Source organism: Alexandromys fortis, unplaced genomic scaffold, assembly GCF_014885135.2.
Source record: "Alexandromys fortis isolate MF-2015 unplaced genomic scaffold, M_Fortis_MF-2015_v1.1 scaffold_6, whole genome shotgun sequence".
Lineage (NCBI taxonomy): Eukaryota > Metazoa > Chordata > Mammalia > Rodentia > Cricetidae > Alexandromys > Alexandromys fortis.
The window spans coordinates 13003252-13022667 of record NW_026067902.1 but is presented as its reverse complement, the minus strand read 5'-3'; the positions used below and the strand labels follow the sequence as shown (position 1 = coordinate 13022667).

Here is a 19416-nt window from a genome sequence, read left to right as displayed (position 1 = left end):
GCATGCGCAGCGCTTAGCGTCACCGTGGCCCTGGCAACCGCAGCTCCCGCCCAGCGGTGTCCTGCAGAAAGCGCTCCGGGTAGGGCGCGCGGAGCGGAGGCGGTGTGGACCGCGAGTTCGGCGTGGAGCAGGTCGGCCTTCCCTCGGGTCGGGTAGCTGGGGCCGGGGTCCCCGCGGAGGTCCTACTGCTGGCAAGCGCCGCGATTCGTGCCTGTGGGGACAGATTCAATGGTTTGAGGCCTAAATGACGATTTACCAGGCTTCCCAACTCGGGGAGCTCAATCCTGGCAGGGCCAGCTCCCTGTGAGCGCCATTATGTAATTCAGGCTTTGGAGTGGTTTGAGGGTGGTCATGGAAGGAGGAAGACAGGGGTGTGTATGCTGTTACCATCAGCCAATAAGCAGACGCGTTTCTAGTGTCTGTTTCTTGGGAATGTAAGACAAGACTTTGCATTGATAGTTCCCCTTTGGTTGGGTAGGAGTAGCGATGCCTACCTAACCTTGCAGCATTTCAGGACTGCTTATGATTGGACTCCAAATTAAAGCTTGTAAGACACACTGCCTGTCATATAACCAGTTCTGTGGAGGAGGCTTCTAGTTCGGTGTTTAAAAAAAAAAAATGGAGATATCTCGGATGTTTTAAAAAGTGGTTATTGTGCCTGTACAAATTACATGACCAATTCTTAGTACTTCACAAACAGATATTGAAAACGGTTTTGTGTGATCCTGAAATAGTTCACAATTCAAGATAGGTGAAATTTAAAGACTGTTCCCTTAGGAGGCAAATCAACTTACTGTAATGGAAAAGCTAACCTTTTACTTCACTTTGAGGAAAATAAAGTTAAGTATTAGCCTGCCATCTGTACCAGGCTGTGCAGAGCCCGAAAGTTGAGTAGTGAGATTCATCCTGAATGCATTTTACAGAATGGTTTTAATCTGTTGACAAGTATTTGAATCTATCTAAAAGTATAAAAAAAATCATAAATAGGTAAATCGGAAAGAATTCTACTTTTGCCAGAAGGAAAGTTTTCCTGAAAGGAGCCTCTAAATGAATACATTTCTCCATATCAAATATGTGGACTGAGTAATAAGTACCCAGAAGTGTAAGACTGGGCTTTGTCTGTGTGGATTAATAAGGAACTGAATTAGAATCTGACTTTGTGCCTAAGTATCGATGTTATGTGCAAGAGGAGACAAGATGAAACTGCATGAATGTGATTAATTTTGGAGACATTGGGTAGAAGGAAGAATTATAAGTTATTTTTTTCAGCCTAAGTTGCATAATGAATAGATCATTAAGATGCTCGTGTGTTGGTTTCTTGGGAGTAGCCATTGTTTCCCAAGTCTTTCCAGTCCCCCACGACTCCAGCCGTGTCTCTCTTCACATATTTAGGTATGCACTTATATCCCCCATGTCCTCTTTTTCATTAATTGTCATCACACACATACACACACACACACATGCATATACATAACCTGCACAGAAAATATTAAGTGGGGAAGTTCTTACATTGTTGTTTCTTTACTAGAGTGTCTGAGGGTATGTACTTTTGAAAAATTCAGGAGGCTTAAGATCATATGTTTCGCCTTATGGCATATACATATATACATATATATTTTTTTATTTATATTTATATTTACAAATACAGTTGTCCATAGCTGTTTCAGCGTTAGCAGGTGTATTATGGTTGACTAATTATAGTTGGAGTGGAATATATCTTGTAGAGCATGTGTATGTTAGGAAGAACAGAATGGTGTGTTTTCTTCTTCTCTCACTCCATAATCATCATGGATACTGGTGATCTCAAAAGGTGTGGGGATTTCCCCCCAGCAGTAATTCTATGGTGGATGCTAGCGGATGTTCTCAAATTCAGCCCTGACATTACGGAAGACAGTGTCAGAGTCTACAGGCTGACAGCTCAGTTCCCAAGATTGCTGCATCCTCATAACCACTCCCAAGCTGGGCCTTCAGAATTTCCTCCCAACTAACTACAGGCTGAGATTCCTTCAACCCCTGTTTAGATGCATTTGATTTGCTCGTGTGGCCCACAGATCTTAGGAAACATTAATGCTTGCATTTACTGGTTATTATGAAGGATATTTGAGCAGATTGAAACATACAGGCAGGCAGAAGTAGGGAAGAGCCCCATGCTCAGGCACTTCCTCCCAGTGCAGTTGAGGTGTTACTGCCCTACGGTGTGTGAATGACTTCCCCTTGTGTGAGCCCCTGCATAGTCAACTGCCCAGAAGCTCCCAGAAGCCCCTGCCTTGGGTTCTTACTGAGAGTGTTTTGTAGGCTGACCTGGTAGCAGAGTGAAAGGGAACCATCAGGGTCTGTCGGGTTCTTCAGCTGTCCTTCCTCCAAGGTGTAGGGCAGAACCCATTTTGAAACGGGCATTTGTTCGTCTACTATGAAAGTGGAACCGTCTAAACTTAGACTTTCTATGACCTGCCCTGGGAAGGAACTTTAAGCAGAACAGTGGTCAGAGAATCAGGGGAAGAAGAAAGGCGTGTGTGTTCATAATAGCTCATAACAGCCAACTGATTTTTCGCTCACGCCACTGTTCTTTTCATGGGAGTTCACTGTGAGAGTTCTGTCACGGGTGTCAATTCAAAGCTAGAGTCTGCATGCTTGAATGTTTTTCTGTATGATACGAACAGAAATTCATTATATTCTTAATATTTTTAAATCAGAATTGCCATATTTGAGACAAATTGGTACTATCAAAATGGACCACCGGTGTCTAAATTTTATGTTTGAAGTGGTTTTTAATAGAGCACGTTTCCATTTTCTGTTGGAAGAATAGTTGGTAAGAGAAACTGAAATTGCTCTTTTGAGTTGATTGTTTTTCAATTTTGTATTTTCAAGGATTTCAATTCAGTGGGTTTTTAACTTAGTAATATCTGTTGGTAAATGCTAACCCTAACAGCGTAAATTATATGGACAGTTTTATTTGTAAGAGTGACACTTTTCATGCCTTCTCCTTTTAGTTTTTACAGTGCACCTATGATACGTGTTTTTAAAAACAGAACATTTTGGTTCAAAGAAAGAATGGCTCTCCGTCTATCTGTATTCCCTCAAGAAAGTGAAAAAAATCATGGAAATTGTATGGAAACAAAACAATCCCAAACTGCTTCCGTAGCTTCAGAAGACCCGCTTCAGAACTTACGCTTAGCATCTCAGGAAGTGCTCCATAAGGCTCAGCGGAGTGGGAGGTCACGGTGCCTCCAGTGCGGTGGCTCTAGGATGTTCTACTGCTACACCTGCTATGTCCCGGTGGAAAATGTGCCCACTGAGCAGATTCCACTTGTACAAGTAAGAGGCTTGTTTTAAAGATAGCTTATGCCTACTCTGATACATTGGATGAGCTTGGAAGTGAATTGTATTAATGGATAATTTGACACTGGTGAAACTATATCTCTTTCTTGTTTCTAGAAAAATCACTTGAGTTTGAAATAAATTAGATAATTTTGATGACATTAATCAGTTTAAAAAATTAATTACATAAGACAGTTTTATAGTCTCACTTGAAGAAGCTTCAAAAACAACTTCAGGTCCTTGGGAAAACATTATAGGTAGAATCAAGGTGGGAGTTTGCCTGAGGTTCTGTGACTTTCCCCATCGGATATGTAGAATGGAGCAGATGGCCACAGCCAATTCTAAACTAAGCTAAAATGTAAAGGGCTGGGCCCTTCACATTGGACTATGTTGTGATTACGGTGATTTCAAACCACTTGGAAAGCTGACTTAAATCCATTGCTTTTCATGGTTTGTGGTATTTATCAAGACTTTTTGTAAGTGAAGTGTTAATGGATTATTTACATGTAATTAAAGAATTTATTATGTATGTGTTAACTTGCCTAGCATTGACCCAAATGTGAGAAGCAAGTATATTAAGCATGATCAGCATGTATTACGACTTTAGAGAATTCCCTTCTACACCTAGCTCAAATGTGACTTGTCACTAACAAGTTGAAGTTGAGTTCAGAAATATGTATTGTGATGTTTAATGTTTATTTAGACTTGAACTATGAAAGACAATTTAATGCTTATTTTGTTACATGAATCATCTTGCAAGTCCATGGTGTCCTGGGGAGTCTAAAATCACACATAAAAATGAAGGCAAAGTTTATTGGCCAAGAATGCGGTAATACATTTCCAGATTGCTCAGAAAAGAAAATAATAAAAGTTTGAGATTAAGGATTTTTGTTAATGTCCTCACTAATAGCAACGATACACATCAGAGTCCTATCTTCTGTTTATGCCACAGCCACATAAAGAAAACGTTTTGTTAAAAACCTTACCTGGCCAAGTGTACTTGCAGAACTCAGGAGGTTGAGGCAGATTGGTTAGGAGATTGATGCCAGTATGGGCTATGAAGTGAGTTTGAGGCAGGCGTGGGTTACTTAGAAAGACATTGTCTCAAAAACATTAAAGAAAAAACCTTTTTATCTTAAAGTATGTTCAAAAAAGGGTTGTAGATTAGAAAGCTAAAAGCTGTATTTATAGGGCTACTATTTTGATAGAAATGTAACAAGTTTATTTTCCAAACCAGTGGCAGTCCTCACCATCTACTAGAAGTACTTAAAAACCACGCCAATTATTTGACCAACTGTATAGTTTTCTAAAATGTATATTTTAGTGCCCATAAAATTTGATATATTGATATACATTAAGAGAAATAGTCCAAACAATGTTGTTTGTAAATTACACCTCAGTTTTAAAGAAACCTTCAGCATTTGCTGCCAGAGGGCTTGCTTGGGAAGCTGAACACAGGAGTAAGTCCCTCTTACCCCTGAAGTTTTAGTCTGGGCAATTGTAATTTGCAAGGAAATGGCTTGTCAGCTCATGTATTTGAATACTTGATCCCCAAATTTTGGGAAAGTTAGGAGATAAGGTCTCATTAGGGGAGCTGTGTCACTGGGGGCTGGATCTGAGATTCAAGAGACTCGCGCAGTTTCCAGTGCTCTCGGTCTCTGCATCGTGGTTGTGGATTAAGATGTGAACCCTCAGCTACAGCTACTGCTCTAGCACCATGTCCACTGCCCTCTGCTCTGCTCCCTGCTAAGATGGTCATGGACTAATGCTCTGAAACTGTTATCCCCAAATAAACTATTTCTTTTATAAGTATTTTGGTCGTGGGGTTTTGCCATAGCAACAGAAAAGTAAGACAAGAATAGATCAAACATATCTTTATTCGATGCAGAATTTGAAAACTATAAGAAATGAATAAAGATAAAAAAGAAGGGAGAAACCCAAAACCTCCAGCGTCAGCAGCCCTGTTTGAAAAGGCTTGCTTTGGGGAAGCACTTGTGCCTTCCTGCTGGTGGCATCTTGATATATTTGAGCAGAAGCGTGTGTGCTAAGTCTCTTGTTAAGAACATAGCCACTGGAAGACAAATGGGCATCCTGTTGCATGATCAAAGTAGACCAGCTCTTCCAGACTGCCCTCTGGTCTGGTCAATTCTGTAGTGTTTATTCTGCCATGTCAGTATTTATGTGATTCTCCTGTCAAATGGGTGAACCAGAACACGAGTATAAATTCCCATCACTTGATGCACTGATGATGGCCTAGATTGGGTCCTGAGTTTGTGAATTGTGTGAAATTGTCTTGTAATTGGAGATTTTAGTCCATAAAACTTCCTTTTCATTATACAATTAAATTAGTGTACATCATTTGCAAAACTCATTAATAACATTGGATTCTGTGTTCTTGTTTGGTTGTTATTCATTTTTAAAATCCATTCTGTGTTCTTGATGTAAAGTCGATCAGAGCTATTAATGCGAGCCTTTGGAGTTTTAAGCTCTGCTCATCAACTTGTCTGTGAGCTGCCTACTTAGATGATGCATTTCCTACAGTTAGAAATTGTTATGTTGATTTCATGCAATTGACCCCGTGTCATAAATGATGCCTGGGCTGAGTGGGATGAAAGAGAATAATGATGTTGAAATCCTAGTTGGAAGCTGTGTGAAGTATGTATTTGTGCCTGCATCCCTTGGAGGTATACTGTTTATAGCATCCTGTCTTCACATAATTGTTCAGAAAGAAAAAGAAAGGAAATGTGGTTTACTTTGTAGTGTATAGCAACCACTCCTCTAAAAAGTAGCCTTGGAGGCACCCGAAGGGTCCGTCTCACCCTTTCGGACGTCTGTCCTTCTTCACAAGGCAGATTCTGTCTCCTAATGCAGCTCCTCTCTGGGTTCCGAAGGTGAGGCTCTCTCCACAAGACTCCATCTTGCTGCCTTGTGTGATTTCCGTCTCTGCTAATGCTGTCCCACTTCAGTCATGGCCTGTGACCTTACGGCTGCCTCTCTACTTAAGTCTCGTCTTTAATGGGATAGGGTGAGCCGTAGAACAAATGATGAGCGGTATCTAGGCATTTCAAAGTTGTTATTTTGAGTTAAAGACACCAGATGTAAAGACCATATTTTATTATTCCATCTATATAAGATCCTGGAAAAAGTGAATCAAGGTGGCAACTGGCAGGTGGGAAAGAAAGAAGAGAGGATACTAGGAAATTTTTAGACAGTGGCAGATCATTTTCTTGATTGTGGCAGCTGGTTCATAGATATAATATTATTAAGATCTATTAGAATGTAGATGTAGCATATTTGATTTTATGCTGGGACAATTTTCTGTTTCAGGGTAAAATGACTGCTTTTCTGCGCCTGTTTGTAGAGCTCTTACCTTCTTTGAATGGAATGATGGTCTTGGATTTGGTAAATGTACTTACCAAACAACAGAGTCTGAAATGAAGAAACTTAAATAATAAAAAATAAACAAATTAGCTCAAGAAACCCAAGAGAATTATTATTTTTGAACAGAAGAATTAATCTGTCCTTGACTGAGGGAAACACTTGGACAAGTGTTGCTGTGTGGCTTGTATCGAGTCTAACTTGAGAAGAGTTAGTCAAAGCTCTCAAGGCTTACTTTGTTGCTGCTTTTCCTGTGGGCAGCTTGGTTTGTGCTGTGAAAATGCATTGCCAAAGATCATAAAATCCTACTGTAAATATGTGATGAACAGGATTTCTATTTGAATTTTAAATCTGAATTCTAGAGTTGATAGAAATTAGTTTTTAAGATGTCCTTGGCACTGATGCTAAGATGTGAGGAACTGGACTTCCTGCATACGTGACTTAAGTAAAACAGTCCTGGATCGTTGCTCTAAAAGCAGCGTACATGTGGCCTGTGCTGAAATAGTTGCTAAGGCACATGGTCAGCCTCGAGGGAGCGATTGGGGTTGTGATGACTTACCATCCTTAGCACTCTGGCCTAACCAGTACCGCCTCCAGCTGGAAGTGTGCTCATAGGAACTTGGTGTGAACTTGATGTGTAGCTTCAGAGGTTTGTATTGACATAAAAGTCAGAATTTTATACTCATTTTGTTTGTCTTTTTACTTTAGCTTCCACTGAAGATCGATATCATTAAGCATCCAAATGAAACAGACGGCAAAAGCACCGCTGTGCACGCAAAGCTCTTAGCGCCTAACTCCGTGAGCATCTACACATACCCGTGCATCCCAGAATATGAAGGAAAGGACCATGAGGTGGGCGGCTTAGCACTCAGGACCTCCTGGGAGCTCGGAGCTCCATCTCCTTTCTGAACTTATTTGAACTTATTCTTAGCAATCTAGTGTTGTGCTCATTTATTGCTAAATATGCATTTTACTTCAGTGATGTTTTCACAGTATATATATGTCTATATAATTTGAATTTATTTAGAAAGTTATATCTACAAATCACATCTGAGTTTGATCTAGTAATATGTTTGTGTATTGTTCTCTGGTCAGTTAAATACCATTTATTTGATCAATTAGAACACACCATTATACTCTCTATATATTTCTAAGACAGAATTTCACTGTGTAGTCATGCTAGGCTTGAGACTCAAGATCCTGTTGTCTTAATCTTGTAGATATCAAGCCTACAAGTGTATCTCACAGTCTCCACTATATTATACGGTTGTATAGTACCATCAGTAATAGCTGTAAAAAACAACACCATTTCCTCACCTGCCTTATTTATTTTCTCTTTCCTTATTATACAAGTGAAGATAGTATCTAGTCTTTGAATAGTTTCCAGTGGTTGTCTTTAGAAAGTATGATGTATATTGCCTTTTTTTCTCTTTGGTTGGCCTATAACTCTTAGGAAGCCAGGCTGAACCTGATTTCATGTCCCTGCATCTCAAGTGCTGGGATTATAGGAGTATAGCACCATACCACAGAAATGTGTGTGTGTGTGTGTGTGTTTTAATTCAAGGTACCATTAACTTGGCTTTGTCAATTAGTGAATAAATTATTTTGAATTAACATCTCCAGGTAGTATAATACGATTATATGCTATTAGGAAAAAGCTAAAACTTTACCATATATGGAAGGAAGCAAATAATGGAATCAATGTAATGCTTATTTTTTTAGACATTCATCATCTCTTTTTCTTAGAGTCTTAAGTCAGAATTTATGTTGAAGATCACAGCAGCATGGCGCTAACCTGACTTTCTTTGTTTTAGGTTGTACTTGTTTTTCCTGGGCCTCAGTCCATCTCAATAAAAGATGTCTTTTTTCATCTGCAACAAAGGATTGAAAGTAAAAGTAGAAGCAAAACTGATGATCTTGACGTGCCACCTTTTAAACTCAAGAGAACTGAGGCGGAGGGAGGCTCTGATTTGAATGAGAGCCTGCACAAAGGCCCAGCATTGAAAAGAGTGGTCTTTATTGATAGCACCTGGAGCCAGACAAACCAGATAACCTCTGATGAGCGCCTTCGGGGTAAGGCAATGTGTCTGGGGACGTTCCTTGATAGGCTTCCTTTAGAAAAACTTCTCATTTTTAGCTCCCTGAAAAGAAAAGGTACACTCAACATTCACATTTGCTCTGTTCCTCTTCCCCCTTTCTGTATTATGTGTGTTTATGAATCTATGTACAAGATGGGTGCAGTAGGCTTTGCACAACTGCACTCTAAGTACTATTGCTCTTCTTAACAATAAGGACACTCCTGTGTAAGAAATACAACACTGTTACCACTTTACCAAAATCTAAATCAAGGAAAATTAAATTAGGAAACTGTTCTAGATTAAGAAACTAAGGGTATACAAGCATTTAAAAGCCAAGTTAAAATGCTGTGTCGGGGAAATGTTGGGGGCTGTGAACACAGAGAGAGACATGAGGACACCGGGCATCCTTGAAACAAAAGTGCCAAGAATGCTCCCTTTATTGTGTTCCAGGGCAGCTTATGTAGGGATCCTTAACTGATAGCCACGCCCCAGCCAAACCCACCAGAAACCACTCCCCTGCCATCAGGAACTCCTGAGAGCAGCTGCAAGCATTGGAAAAACAAATTGTTTACAGGAAATTCAGGGTCTGAGGTTGATTTAGATTTTGGTAAAGTGGTTGGATTGGTTGTTTCATATCTCATGATTGTACTCAGTCTAGATATTTTGGCTAGCATACTTTTTAGATTAAAATTTATGTGTGTATATGTGTGCATGTACATGTAGGAACCCATGGAGGTCAGAAGAGGGCATCTGATCCCTTGAAGCTGGAGTTGTAGGCAGTTGCAAGCTTCCTAATGTAGGTACTGGGAACCGAACTTGGGTCCTGCACATGAACGGGAAGTGCTGTTAACCACTTTTCTTTTTCCAGACCCATAGTTAGCATACTTTAAAGAAAGACTAAATCCAGGCTTGTCTACGGCTGGTCCAGTTCATGTCTGTCGTTTGTTGTCGTTATTGATAGTGTGTCCTATCCCTGTCATTACACCCGTTGTCTGCATGAGTGTGTCCTGTCCCTGTCATTACACCCGTTGTCTGCATGAGTGTGTCCTGTCCCTGTCATTATACCCGTTGTCTGCTCGAACAGTTCGTGCACGTTGCATTGAGGTTATATACTTACCGTTGCATTAAGTCGGGAAGCATACAAAACAAGTTGTTTCCATATTTATAATCGACTACTAATGATGGTGCTGATTGCCAGATCTCTGCCCGGAAAGGTTTGTTTTCCTTTAGTATACTGGCGGAAAGCTTCCAGGCTGTAGACTTTCTCTGCAGTGTTTAGTATTCATGGATCAAGCAGTCATTATGTTGAGAAGTGAAAAATGGAGAAAGTTTAGTCATGCTCCTTCTTCCTGTGTTAACGGCCTTTTTGTCACTGGCCTCAGTGGTTTGGGGTAGGACTGGCTCGGCAGGTGCAGCAGAGCATCTCAAACCTGCTTTGCCTTTCTTCCTGACACAGACTTGGAATCAGCATTTTCTTAAAGACCTGTGGTTTGTTTGCTAGGATCTGAGACTAGAAGCTGAGTTCTGTTTGTCAGTCACTACAGGCTGTTTCTTCAGTGGACAGAACAGAGGAAACATTAGGTGTGCAAACTGTGAGTTCACAGTGGTGGTCCGGCTGAGTGTAGTATTATAAGAATTTCTCTTTTTACTTCTCTCTATGCCTTTTATGAAAAGCTATGTGTCTAAGTGTTTATGTGTATATATAATGCATGTGTGCATGTGTAGGTACGTGTGTTTATGTGTTCTGTAGGCACGTGCATGCCACTGAGTGTACATGGCGGTGAGAGGATGATGTCTGGTGTCATCGTGTTTCAGACAGAGCCTCTTGTTCACTGCCCCAGACTAGCTGACCTAAAGCCTCTGACTGTCCCCTTCTCTGCTTCTACTTCCATCTCATCAAAGCTGTTGGGATTGTAGCTGTGTGCTGCTACATCTGCCTTCACCCCAATTCTAGGATCTACTCAAGCCCATGCTGCTACATCAGCCTTCACCCCGATTCTAGGATCTACTCAAGCCCATGGTGTTATACAGAAAGTGTGTTACTCGCTGAGCCATCTCCTGGCCTTGGGTCCATGTGTTGTGGGCAAGTGTGTTAGCCACTGAGCCGCCTCCCGGCCTGCGCAGCAAGCACATTACCGCTGAACGATCTCCCGGCCCTGTATGCCTTTTCACTTGAGTGAAATGCTGAACTCCTAATAACAGTTTAAATATAACACAGTCAGTAATCTGAAGTTCAGGTCCACATACTGTTTCTTTTGTTCTTTTAGACCTTTCTCAGTTCTTCCTTTCACATTCTCAATGGTTTCTCTAAAAACTTTAGGAATTTTCCAGTTATCGAACAGTTTATGATTAGAAGACAAGAGAGCTGCTTGGTTGGTATTGTGTGGTTGCCAATAGGTCCTTCAAGAAAAGATGTACGACAGCCTTAATCATTTCCAAACTAAAGGAAGTGTGAAGTACATTTCACTGGCTTAATTAATTTGTTAGATAACTAATTAGTTTGTACCTGTGGGTCACACGACTTTGAAGAATTTATTGTTATTTAGTAGATGAATCCATACTGCTCTGCGCTTTGAAGAAGTGAGAGATCACTGCCTGCCACAGCCTCTTGGTCCCATGACTGCAGCAAGTTACTCCTCAGTCTAAAGATTTTTCTGGGACATTTTTCTTAGTATTACCTTATATGGTGATTTTTAGGTTCAAATGAATGAATACAAGTGAAAGTCCCTGAAATACCTATAAATGGAATTATTCTGGTACTATTTTGCTAAATATAAATATTCTGGTACTATCATTGCCTAAAATGAGATTTTACTAAAGATTGCTTACTCCTTCCTGATTCCCATAGAAAGCATGCCTCTCACTTCCTCCTATTTCAAAACCATGAAATGCGTCTCTAAAAGCAGCTCTCTGCATGTCCTGATTCAGCCCCTGCCTTCTCTGCCTCCTCAGGAATAATGGGGATGGGGTATAATTACATATTTCTGAATAAACCAAATTGCCTCTATAAGAAACAGTCCATGTTTGTGAACAGTTGTGGCCTTTAGATCTTAAAACACTTTCATTTGATTGAGCTGAGTAAGCCACACTTTACCTCCCGGATGTCTGTCCTAGGAGTTCTGCCTCCATTGCGGTGTTGTGAACGCTGAATTAAGAATCACTGTAACAGGCTGTAGACTTGGCTCAGTGGTCAAGCCACGGATTCAGTTCCTAGCACACCCACATGTTAGCTCACATGTAACTCCAGTTCCAGGGGATCCAGCGCCCTCTTTGGAGGCACGCACATGGTATACACTCGTACATATGCACAGGCAGACACTCATACACATAAAATAAAGCAAATAGACTTAAAAAGTTACCTTACTAGTAGAACGCACTGCGTCTAGTCACTTATCAGCTTGCATTAGGCTGGTGCAGTACCGAGCCTGCCACACGTTGAACTCCTTTCGTGCAGTTGATCCCCTGGCCGTGGGGCCCTAGCTGCTTGTGCTCCTGATGTCATGGTGACTGAGCTGTTCCTCCCTGCTACCCACAGCGTCCCAGCATATTGTTACAGGGTGCATTGCCACACTGAGAAAAGATGGAGATGACATAGAGCCCACTTTCGTTTACGAGCTCATCGGTCATTTACTGTCAGTACTCTGACCAGATTCATCTCTGTACTGACGGTAACCCTCTGTGAACAGGAGCTTCGCCAGGCTGAGAGCAGCACTGGTCTCTTCGTCTAAACAGAAAGATTCAGAAAGCCGTCTGACAGCATGTTCCTTTAGGGAAAGCACAGTAATTTCCCCAGCCATACGCTTTTGACCAGGTTTCAGGTATCAAGTGTGTGTTCTCTCCCATGGAGTGGGCTGTAGACTTAGTCACAGAGAGGTTGGTGAGCCTCCTGTCACTATCGCAGCGACAGGCATGTCTTGCTTGGCAGCTTGGAATTGCAGTACACACGGTCTAAAGTGAGTGAGCAGCCTGAGTAGCAATTCCAGCACTGTCCATGCTAGCCAGCAGGGAAGACGAGTTCACTCTGTACCTCTGCCTGGCCTGGTACTCACTCTGCAGCCCACGATGCCTTCCAGAGCCCTAAAGTCGCAGAGCTGCACTACCACACATGAGTTTTTCTGTTTTTTTTTCTTTTTCCCTGAAATAAGGTTTAAATTTTTTGTTTTAAAATAATCCTATCTGAATTCTTTCTGAGGATTGGGCACATGGCATGTCAAAAAGTTCAAAGCTGGGTAGGCAAGGTGGCTTGGGCCTAAATTCAGTTCCCAGGACCAACATGGTATAAAACAAGAACTGACTGCTATGGATTTGTCCTCTGACTGCCACCATACACATGCTATATGTAGCACACACACACACACACACACACACACACACACACACACTATAGCAATAATATAGCGTGTGCACACAGAAACAGACAAGAAGATTAAATGAATTAAAAGATTTTTTTTTAAGTTCAAAGTCAGCATTTTAAGCTCTCCCTTCAAATGCTCTAAAGACTTCCTCCATCTGCACGTGGTTCAGTCTCCTCCTGCTCACATTGCTACTGCATGTGTTCATTATTTCTGTCTGTCTTTTACTATTAGTCCACAAACTAGAACCTCTCCTGATTACCATTTTATACAGAGGTTTTATACAGAGGTATGTTTGGAATTGTGTAACTTTTGACCTCTTTACTCCTCAGCATTCTTTTTTCCCTTCTTGCTGAAACATAGTACATCTTTTTAGAATTCCTTGAAGAGTCGTGTTGGCAGCAGTGGCGTATGTTTGTCTGTGAAATCATTCCTGTCTTTGTGATACATCATTTTCTAGGTTCCCATTTTAGATTGCTTATTACTCTGCTATCTGAATTGTTCCGTTGTTGCTAAAGATGTCTCATATCATTTTACTTCGCAGTTCTTGACATGAAGTATGTCCCTCCTTAGCTGGTTTCTTTTAACCAGATGACTAAGTTGACAGGTGTAAGGCAGTTTCATTTATTAGTGTTCTGAGAAACCTCCACAGTGTTGTCTATAGTGGCCACACAGTTTACATTCCCACCAACAATGAACAAGTATTCCTTTTTTTCCCAGTTCCCCACCTTGTAGAGATCTTTCACTTCCTTGATTAGGTTATTGCTAGGTGGGTGGGTTGGTTTTGCTTTGTTTCGTTTTTGAAACAATTACACTGGACTGTTTTTTCCTGATTTCTTTCTCTGCAAGTCTGTTATTGCTATATAAAAAAGCTAGTGGGTTCTGTATCCTTTGACTTTGCAGAATGTGTTTATCAGACCCAAAAGTTTTCTAGTGGAGCCCATGGGGTGTTTTAAGTGTAGGAACACATTGTCTGTAAGAAGCAATAGATTAATTTCTTCCTTTCCAATGTTGATCTTCCCTATGTCTTTCTCATATCTTACTGCTCTGGCTAAAACTTCAAGAATTATATGGAATAGGAATCAGGAAAATAGCACCCTTGTGTGTTCAAGATTTTAGAGGAAATACTCTGTTTTCCTTTGTTAAACATCTTCTGTTTCCTTTGTTTAGTATAATTTTGGCTATTGTTTGTCATATATAGCTTTTATTATATTGTGGTATGTTCTATCCTTACTTTCTTTAGGACTTTTATTATGAAGGCATGTTGAAAATAGTTAAGGGTTTATACTGGTTTAGTATAAAGAGATTCTCCTCCAAGATCCATGAGTTCATAATCCTGGGTAAGTGGCCAGGTTTTTCGTATCAAGCATGCTTTCTCTGTTTAGTGGGTTTGTTACATTGATTAGAGAGCAGTTGGTTACCACCAGATGATGGGTGCCACTACTGTACCCTTAAGATATCGTGCTAAGCTGGTTGTTGTTATGGTTTGTAGATATTGTAGCTGAGTAGGACTGTTGGTTTCTTTTGGAAGTTTGCATGGTTGCCTTCTGGTACCATGAAAGCTAGTACTCAGGGAAGAGACTCTTGGGCTGACACAGGGACCTCTGGACCCTAAGTCTGAAGAGTATAGTGTCTTCAGCATAAGGACTTTTACCCTCCACCTCTGGGGGGCAACCAAGGGCATTAACAATAACCTGTAATGTTGGAGTCTCTTGGACAGCATTTACCAACAACTCAAAAGAGGGCTTCTCATGCCTGTTTTTTTTTTAATTAGATCTTTGGTTCTTAGAGGGAACATTGTCAGCCAAGATGAGAAAATTTTATTTAAACTATGTATGCATATTTATACACCCACTTACATGTATTATAGGTATTTTTAGGTAGATAGTTAACAGTATGATTCCTTATAACTTATTCAGACCTCCCTGCTGCTATGTTACCTTCTTCCATCGTAAACAGAGATTTCTGTCCTGTCTGATCCTGCAGCCATTCAGTCTCAATCACACAAAATCTTTTGGCCGGTGGCTCAGGCGTATTTCTAGCTAGCTCTTACATCTTAACCCATTTCTATTAATTTATGTATCGCCACAAGTCAGTGGCTTACTGGTAAGGTTCTGGCATCTTCTTTAGCAACTATATGGTGTCTTCCTGATTCCACCTTCTTTCTTCCTCTATCTCTGCTTGGATTTCCCACCTTGCTATATTCTTCCCTGCCAAAGACCAAAGTAGCTTCTTTATTAATCACTGGTAATAAAACATAGTCACAGCATACAGAGGGGACTCCTGCATCATCTCTCCCTTTCTGCTTAAATAAAAAAGGAAGGTTTTAACTTTAACATAGTAAAATTGCATATAAAAAACAGCTATCAAGCAAGAATTGGAATTAAAATATTTCATTGTGAGTCTACAGTTTCCTATCTAATTTATCTTTTATCCTAACTAAGGAAAACTATAGCTATAGCTATCTGTCTTCAACAATCAAAGACCCCAGAAGGAAATAATATTACCTAAGTAAACAGGAAGTGTGTTGTAAGCAACTTCCAAAGTTCTAGAATTGTCAGAGACATCTCCCTGCCTGGACAGTCACCCAAAATTCTACTGTAATGTTGGGGCACCCATCTTCAATCTATAGGCCCATAGTATCTCGCAGACTTTTTCATAAAGCAAGAAATTTGAAAGACTATTTTGCCTATATTTGCAGTTTGTCAGTCACTTTTTTTGTGTGTCCTGAAGAATGTCTGGCAGTTTTTTTCTGTGAGGCAGGAACTCTGAAGGACCATTCCATCTTTTGGAATGTTCAGTAGTCACTTTTATGTGGGTCAGGCACGTCTAGTTCATACAACATACCATCCAGAAGTCCAGGCAAGAGCAGTTTCTTGCCCAAATAGCTAGCCTTGTCACATTGAAGGCAAATTCCTTAACGTGTTTCTTCAGTGCCCATCAACTTCTCTGAAGCAATTGGTGCTGCCAGAAGCAGACAATATCTCATGGTTGAGAAAAGTCTAAGTTCTTAAAATATTTTAAATGCTATATTCTATAGATCTTTGAAAGGTTTGAAGAATACCTAACCATCTAAAATATATCTCTGCACATCTAGAAAACTTAACTACAAGTTTGATTATTATAGATGACTATTAATCCATAATTTTTAATTATATATTACATTTTAAATGAGATGTATAAACACAATTCCTTAAACAAGACTAGAAATATACATATAACAAAATTGACCTTAAATTTATATCAATAAACTAAAGTCTATACCAATGTAAAGTATTCATTTTTTAAGATTTTATTTATTATGTATACAGTATTCTGTTTACATGTATGCCTGCAGGCCAGAAGAGAGCATCAGACCTTGTTATAGATGGTTGTGAGCCACCACGTGGCTGCTGGGAATTTTTACTCAGGACCTCTGGAAGAATAGCCAGTGCTCTTAATCACTGAGTCGTCTCTCCAGGCCCAAGTATTCATTTCTTTATTATATACCCCCCCTTTTTTTTCTTTAATAAGACCTCAATTGTGTCTATTAGCCATTTATAATCAACCCCCTTTGAATGAAAACAAACATTTATAAATGATTATTTTGGGAATTTGGTCATTGTTTTCTCCAAACTCCTCCCTGCTGTTTGTTGGGCAAAGTGTTTTTAGGGTTTATGGAGACCTTTCAAGGGCTCTTGTTCCATCAAGCCACATTAGCCTGGAAGGAATCCACAGCTTTCTGTCCTCTGTAGAAACAAAAGCAGAACTTCTTTTCCAAAGTGACATGTCCTTAGACTTAAAGTATGAAGTCTAGATGCCTTTAAGAAATATATATAAATATATATATTGGTTTGGCTTAGCAGTCCCCAGAATCAAATGTCTCTGCAGTAAAAAATTCAAAGAAAACACAATAATATGCATAATCCAGATTCTTTGTGTATTTTCATTTTTATGTAGCTTTTTTGTTATATTTTATTTTTACTGTCTCTTTAAAGAATTTATTCTTTAAAACTATTTTTCTATAACTACTTATACCTATTTTCTTTTTTTCTTAAGCCTACGTACATTTTTTTAAACACATTATGTCTTGTTTTGAGGTCTTTAGTGTCTGAATCTGTCCTATTGCATATTTGAAATCCTTTTCTGACAAGGAGCATTTTTTTAAAAAAAGGTAGGCAGTGTGGTTACTGCAGCCCTGGCTGCTGGCTCCACCTCTCTCAGCCTTTCAGTATAGTGGAGGTGTGTTTACTGCCCACCAGTTCTGCCAGCCACGTTTCATTGCCCCAGCTCAGCAGGTCTATTAAGCAACTTGCCACATGCTGCTCACCAACCCCATTTAAGTGCTCTGTGCAGAACCTCCAGAAAGAGCCGTCATGCTGCCAGTAGAACCAGGAAGCCATCTCTTAAAGGAACAGCGCCTCTGCTAGCCGCCAGCAGCAGAGCCTAGCTGAAAAAATACGACTACCAAGAAGCTGCAATTGACTCCTGTTTTTGTGGGTCTAGAAGCCCTAAGCTTTATGTGCATGTACGTTGCCAAACATTGGGCACCATTTCTGAAATTGGAGACTGCACTTTGTTTCCCAGCCACCCAGACCTGAATAATCACACAAAAACTGTATTAATTACAGCACTGTTTGGCCGATGGCTCAGGTGTATTCCTAGCTAACTCTTACATCTTAAATTAACTTGTTTCTGTTAATCTGTGTGTCGCCACAAGGCTGTGGCCTACAGTAAGGTTCTGATGTCTCCTTTGGTAGCTATATGGTGTCTCCCTAACTCTGTCTTTTCCCTGCAATTAGTTTAGTTTTTCCATGTACCTATATTCTGCCCTGCCATAGGACAAAGCAGCTTTTTTATTAACCAATGATAATAGAACATATTCACAGCATACAGAGGGGAATCCCACATCGTCCCTACTTCAGTATTTCTCTCCCTCCTCTTCCCCAGGTAGAACCTATACCAAAGTATAAAGGAAAAAAAAGAGAGAATGAATAAAAATAGGAACTGTTTTAGAAAAAAATCGCATTTATCAGATAAATTAAATCTTTTTTGCGAATGGATAATGAGGTTCTGTCAACGAGTCAAAATTTGAGAAGGAACTTTGGGTAGAAGCTAGCAGGATAGAAACCCTTAGTAAGACTCTCTTGATTGTTGACTTTTCAATGTGTTTACCAGGTCTGAGAAGCAGGGACAGTGGGGATGTACACGGTTCTGTTCTGTGCAACGTTGTTTCTCTATGTTCCTCTGTACATTTATAATAATACCCTATTAGAATTGGAATAGAAGGAACCTATCTGTGCTTTAAAAACCCTTGAAGTAATGAAATCATCATTGTGTATCAATGCATATTATTGCACCAGTTATTATTGTTGTTCTCAATAGTAATGCGATTGAGAAGTATTCACATGTTCTCTTCTTTGTTTGTTTGGCAGAGTTATTACAAGTTGAACTGAAAACAAGAAAAAGTTGCTTTTGGCGCCATCAAAAAGGGAAGCCGGATACTTTCCTTTCCACAATTGAAGCCATTTATTACTTCCTGGTAGACTACCATAGTGACATGCTGAAAGAGAAATACAAAGGACAATATGACAATCTTTTATTCTTCTACTCTTTTATGTACCGCTTGATAAAGAATGCCAAGGACTCTGGAGAGAAGACAAAACCAAAGCTCATCCATTAGTTCTGCACACTCCGCTTGTCATGTGGCTGTCTGATGTTCACAAGCTGCAGCTGAGCCTGTTTTCTCTGGGGAGTTCAGTGTGCTCAGTGCCTGTGAGCGGACTCGGGGAAAGTTTAGTTTTGTTCCTTTTACCATATTTTTTTAAAGGGAAATTTGAATTTTGGTAATTTTAAAGAGATGGTCCTGATTGAAAGATAGAGTTCAGAAGCTGTCAGTTTGGGCATATATCAGTTGTATATTTTAATATGTTTTGTTACATTTACGGGATTGACATTATATATGATTAGAGATTGTCTTCTCTTTTCACTTATATTCGCCCTCACCTCTGGATTTAAACAAAGTCAGAGTCTTTTGGCAAAACAAAAAAAGTGAAACATAATTTGCTAGAGTTTATGACAGATTGGCAGAGGTGGCGTGTTGTGCTGTCTCTGTAAGCCCACACTTCCTCCCTCTGCCTGGCCTCTGCTCTAGGCATCGTGTAGTCTTGCAGGAGGGATGTGCCTATGACCTGCTTGGAGAGTCAGGTGACCCAGGGCTAAGAGCACATGGTCCAACAGAAACAGGTCTGTTTTGGTGTGCTAAGGAAGCCATACGAGATGGAATTTATTTTTCAAGAGTGAGCAATATG

General features: G+C 40.2%; 1 protein-coding gene across 2 annotated transcripts; it reads left to right on the top strand.

Annotated features, from left to right (window-relative positions):
* The first annotated feature begins 37 nt into the window (after positions 1–37).
* Dtwd1 (DTW domain containing 1) lies at positions 38–19083 on the top strand. Of its 2 annotated transcripts, none has more exons than XM_050133024.1 (5): positions 38–131; positions 2991–3315; positions 7405–7548; positions 8511–8769; positions 18541–19083. In XM_050133024.1, exons 2-5 carry the CDS (start codon positions 3007–3009, stop codon positions 18786–18788), a joined length of 960 nt encoding a protein of 319 aa, XP_049988981.1. In that variant the 5' UTR covers positions 38–131; positions 2991–3006; the 3' UTR covers positions 18789–19083. The 2 variants fall into 2 exon arrangements, with proteins under 2 accessions (XP_049988981.1, XP_049988979.1); XM_050133022.1 differs by lacking the exon at positions 38–131 and adding an exon at positions 150–1392.
* The last annotated feature ends 333 nt before the right edge of the window (positions 19084–19416 follow it).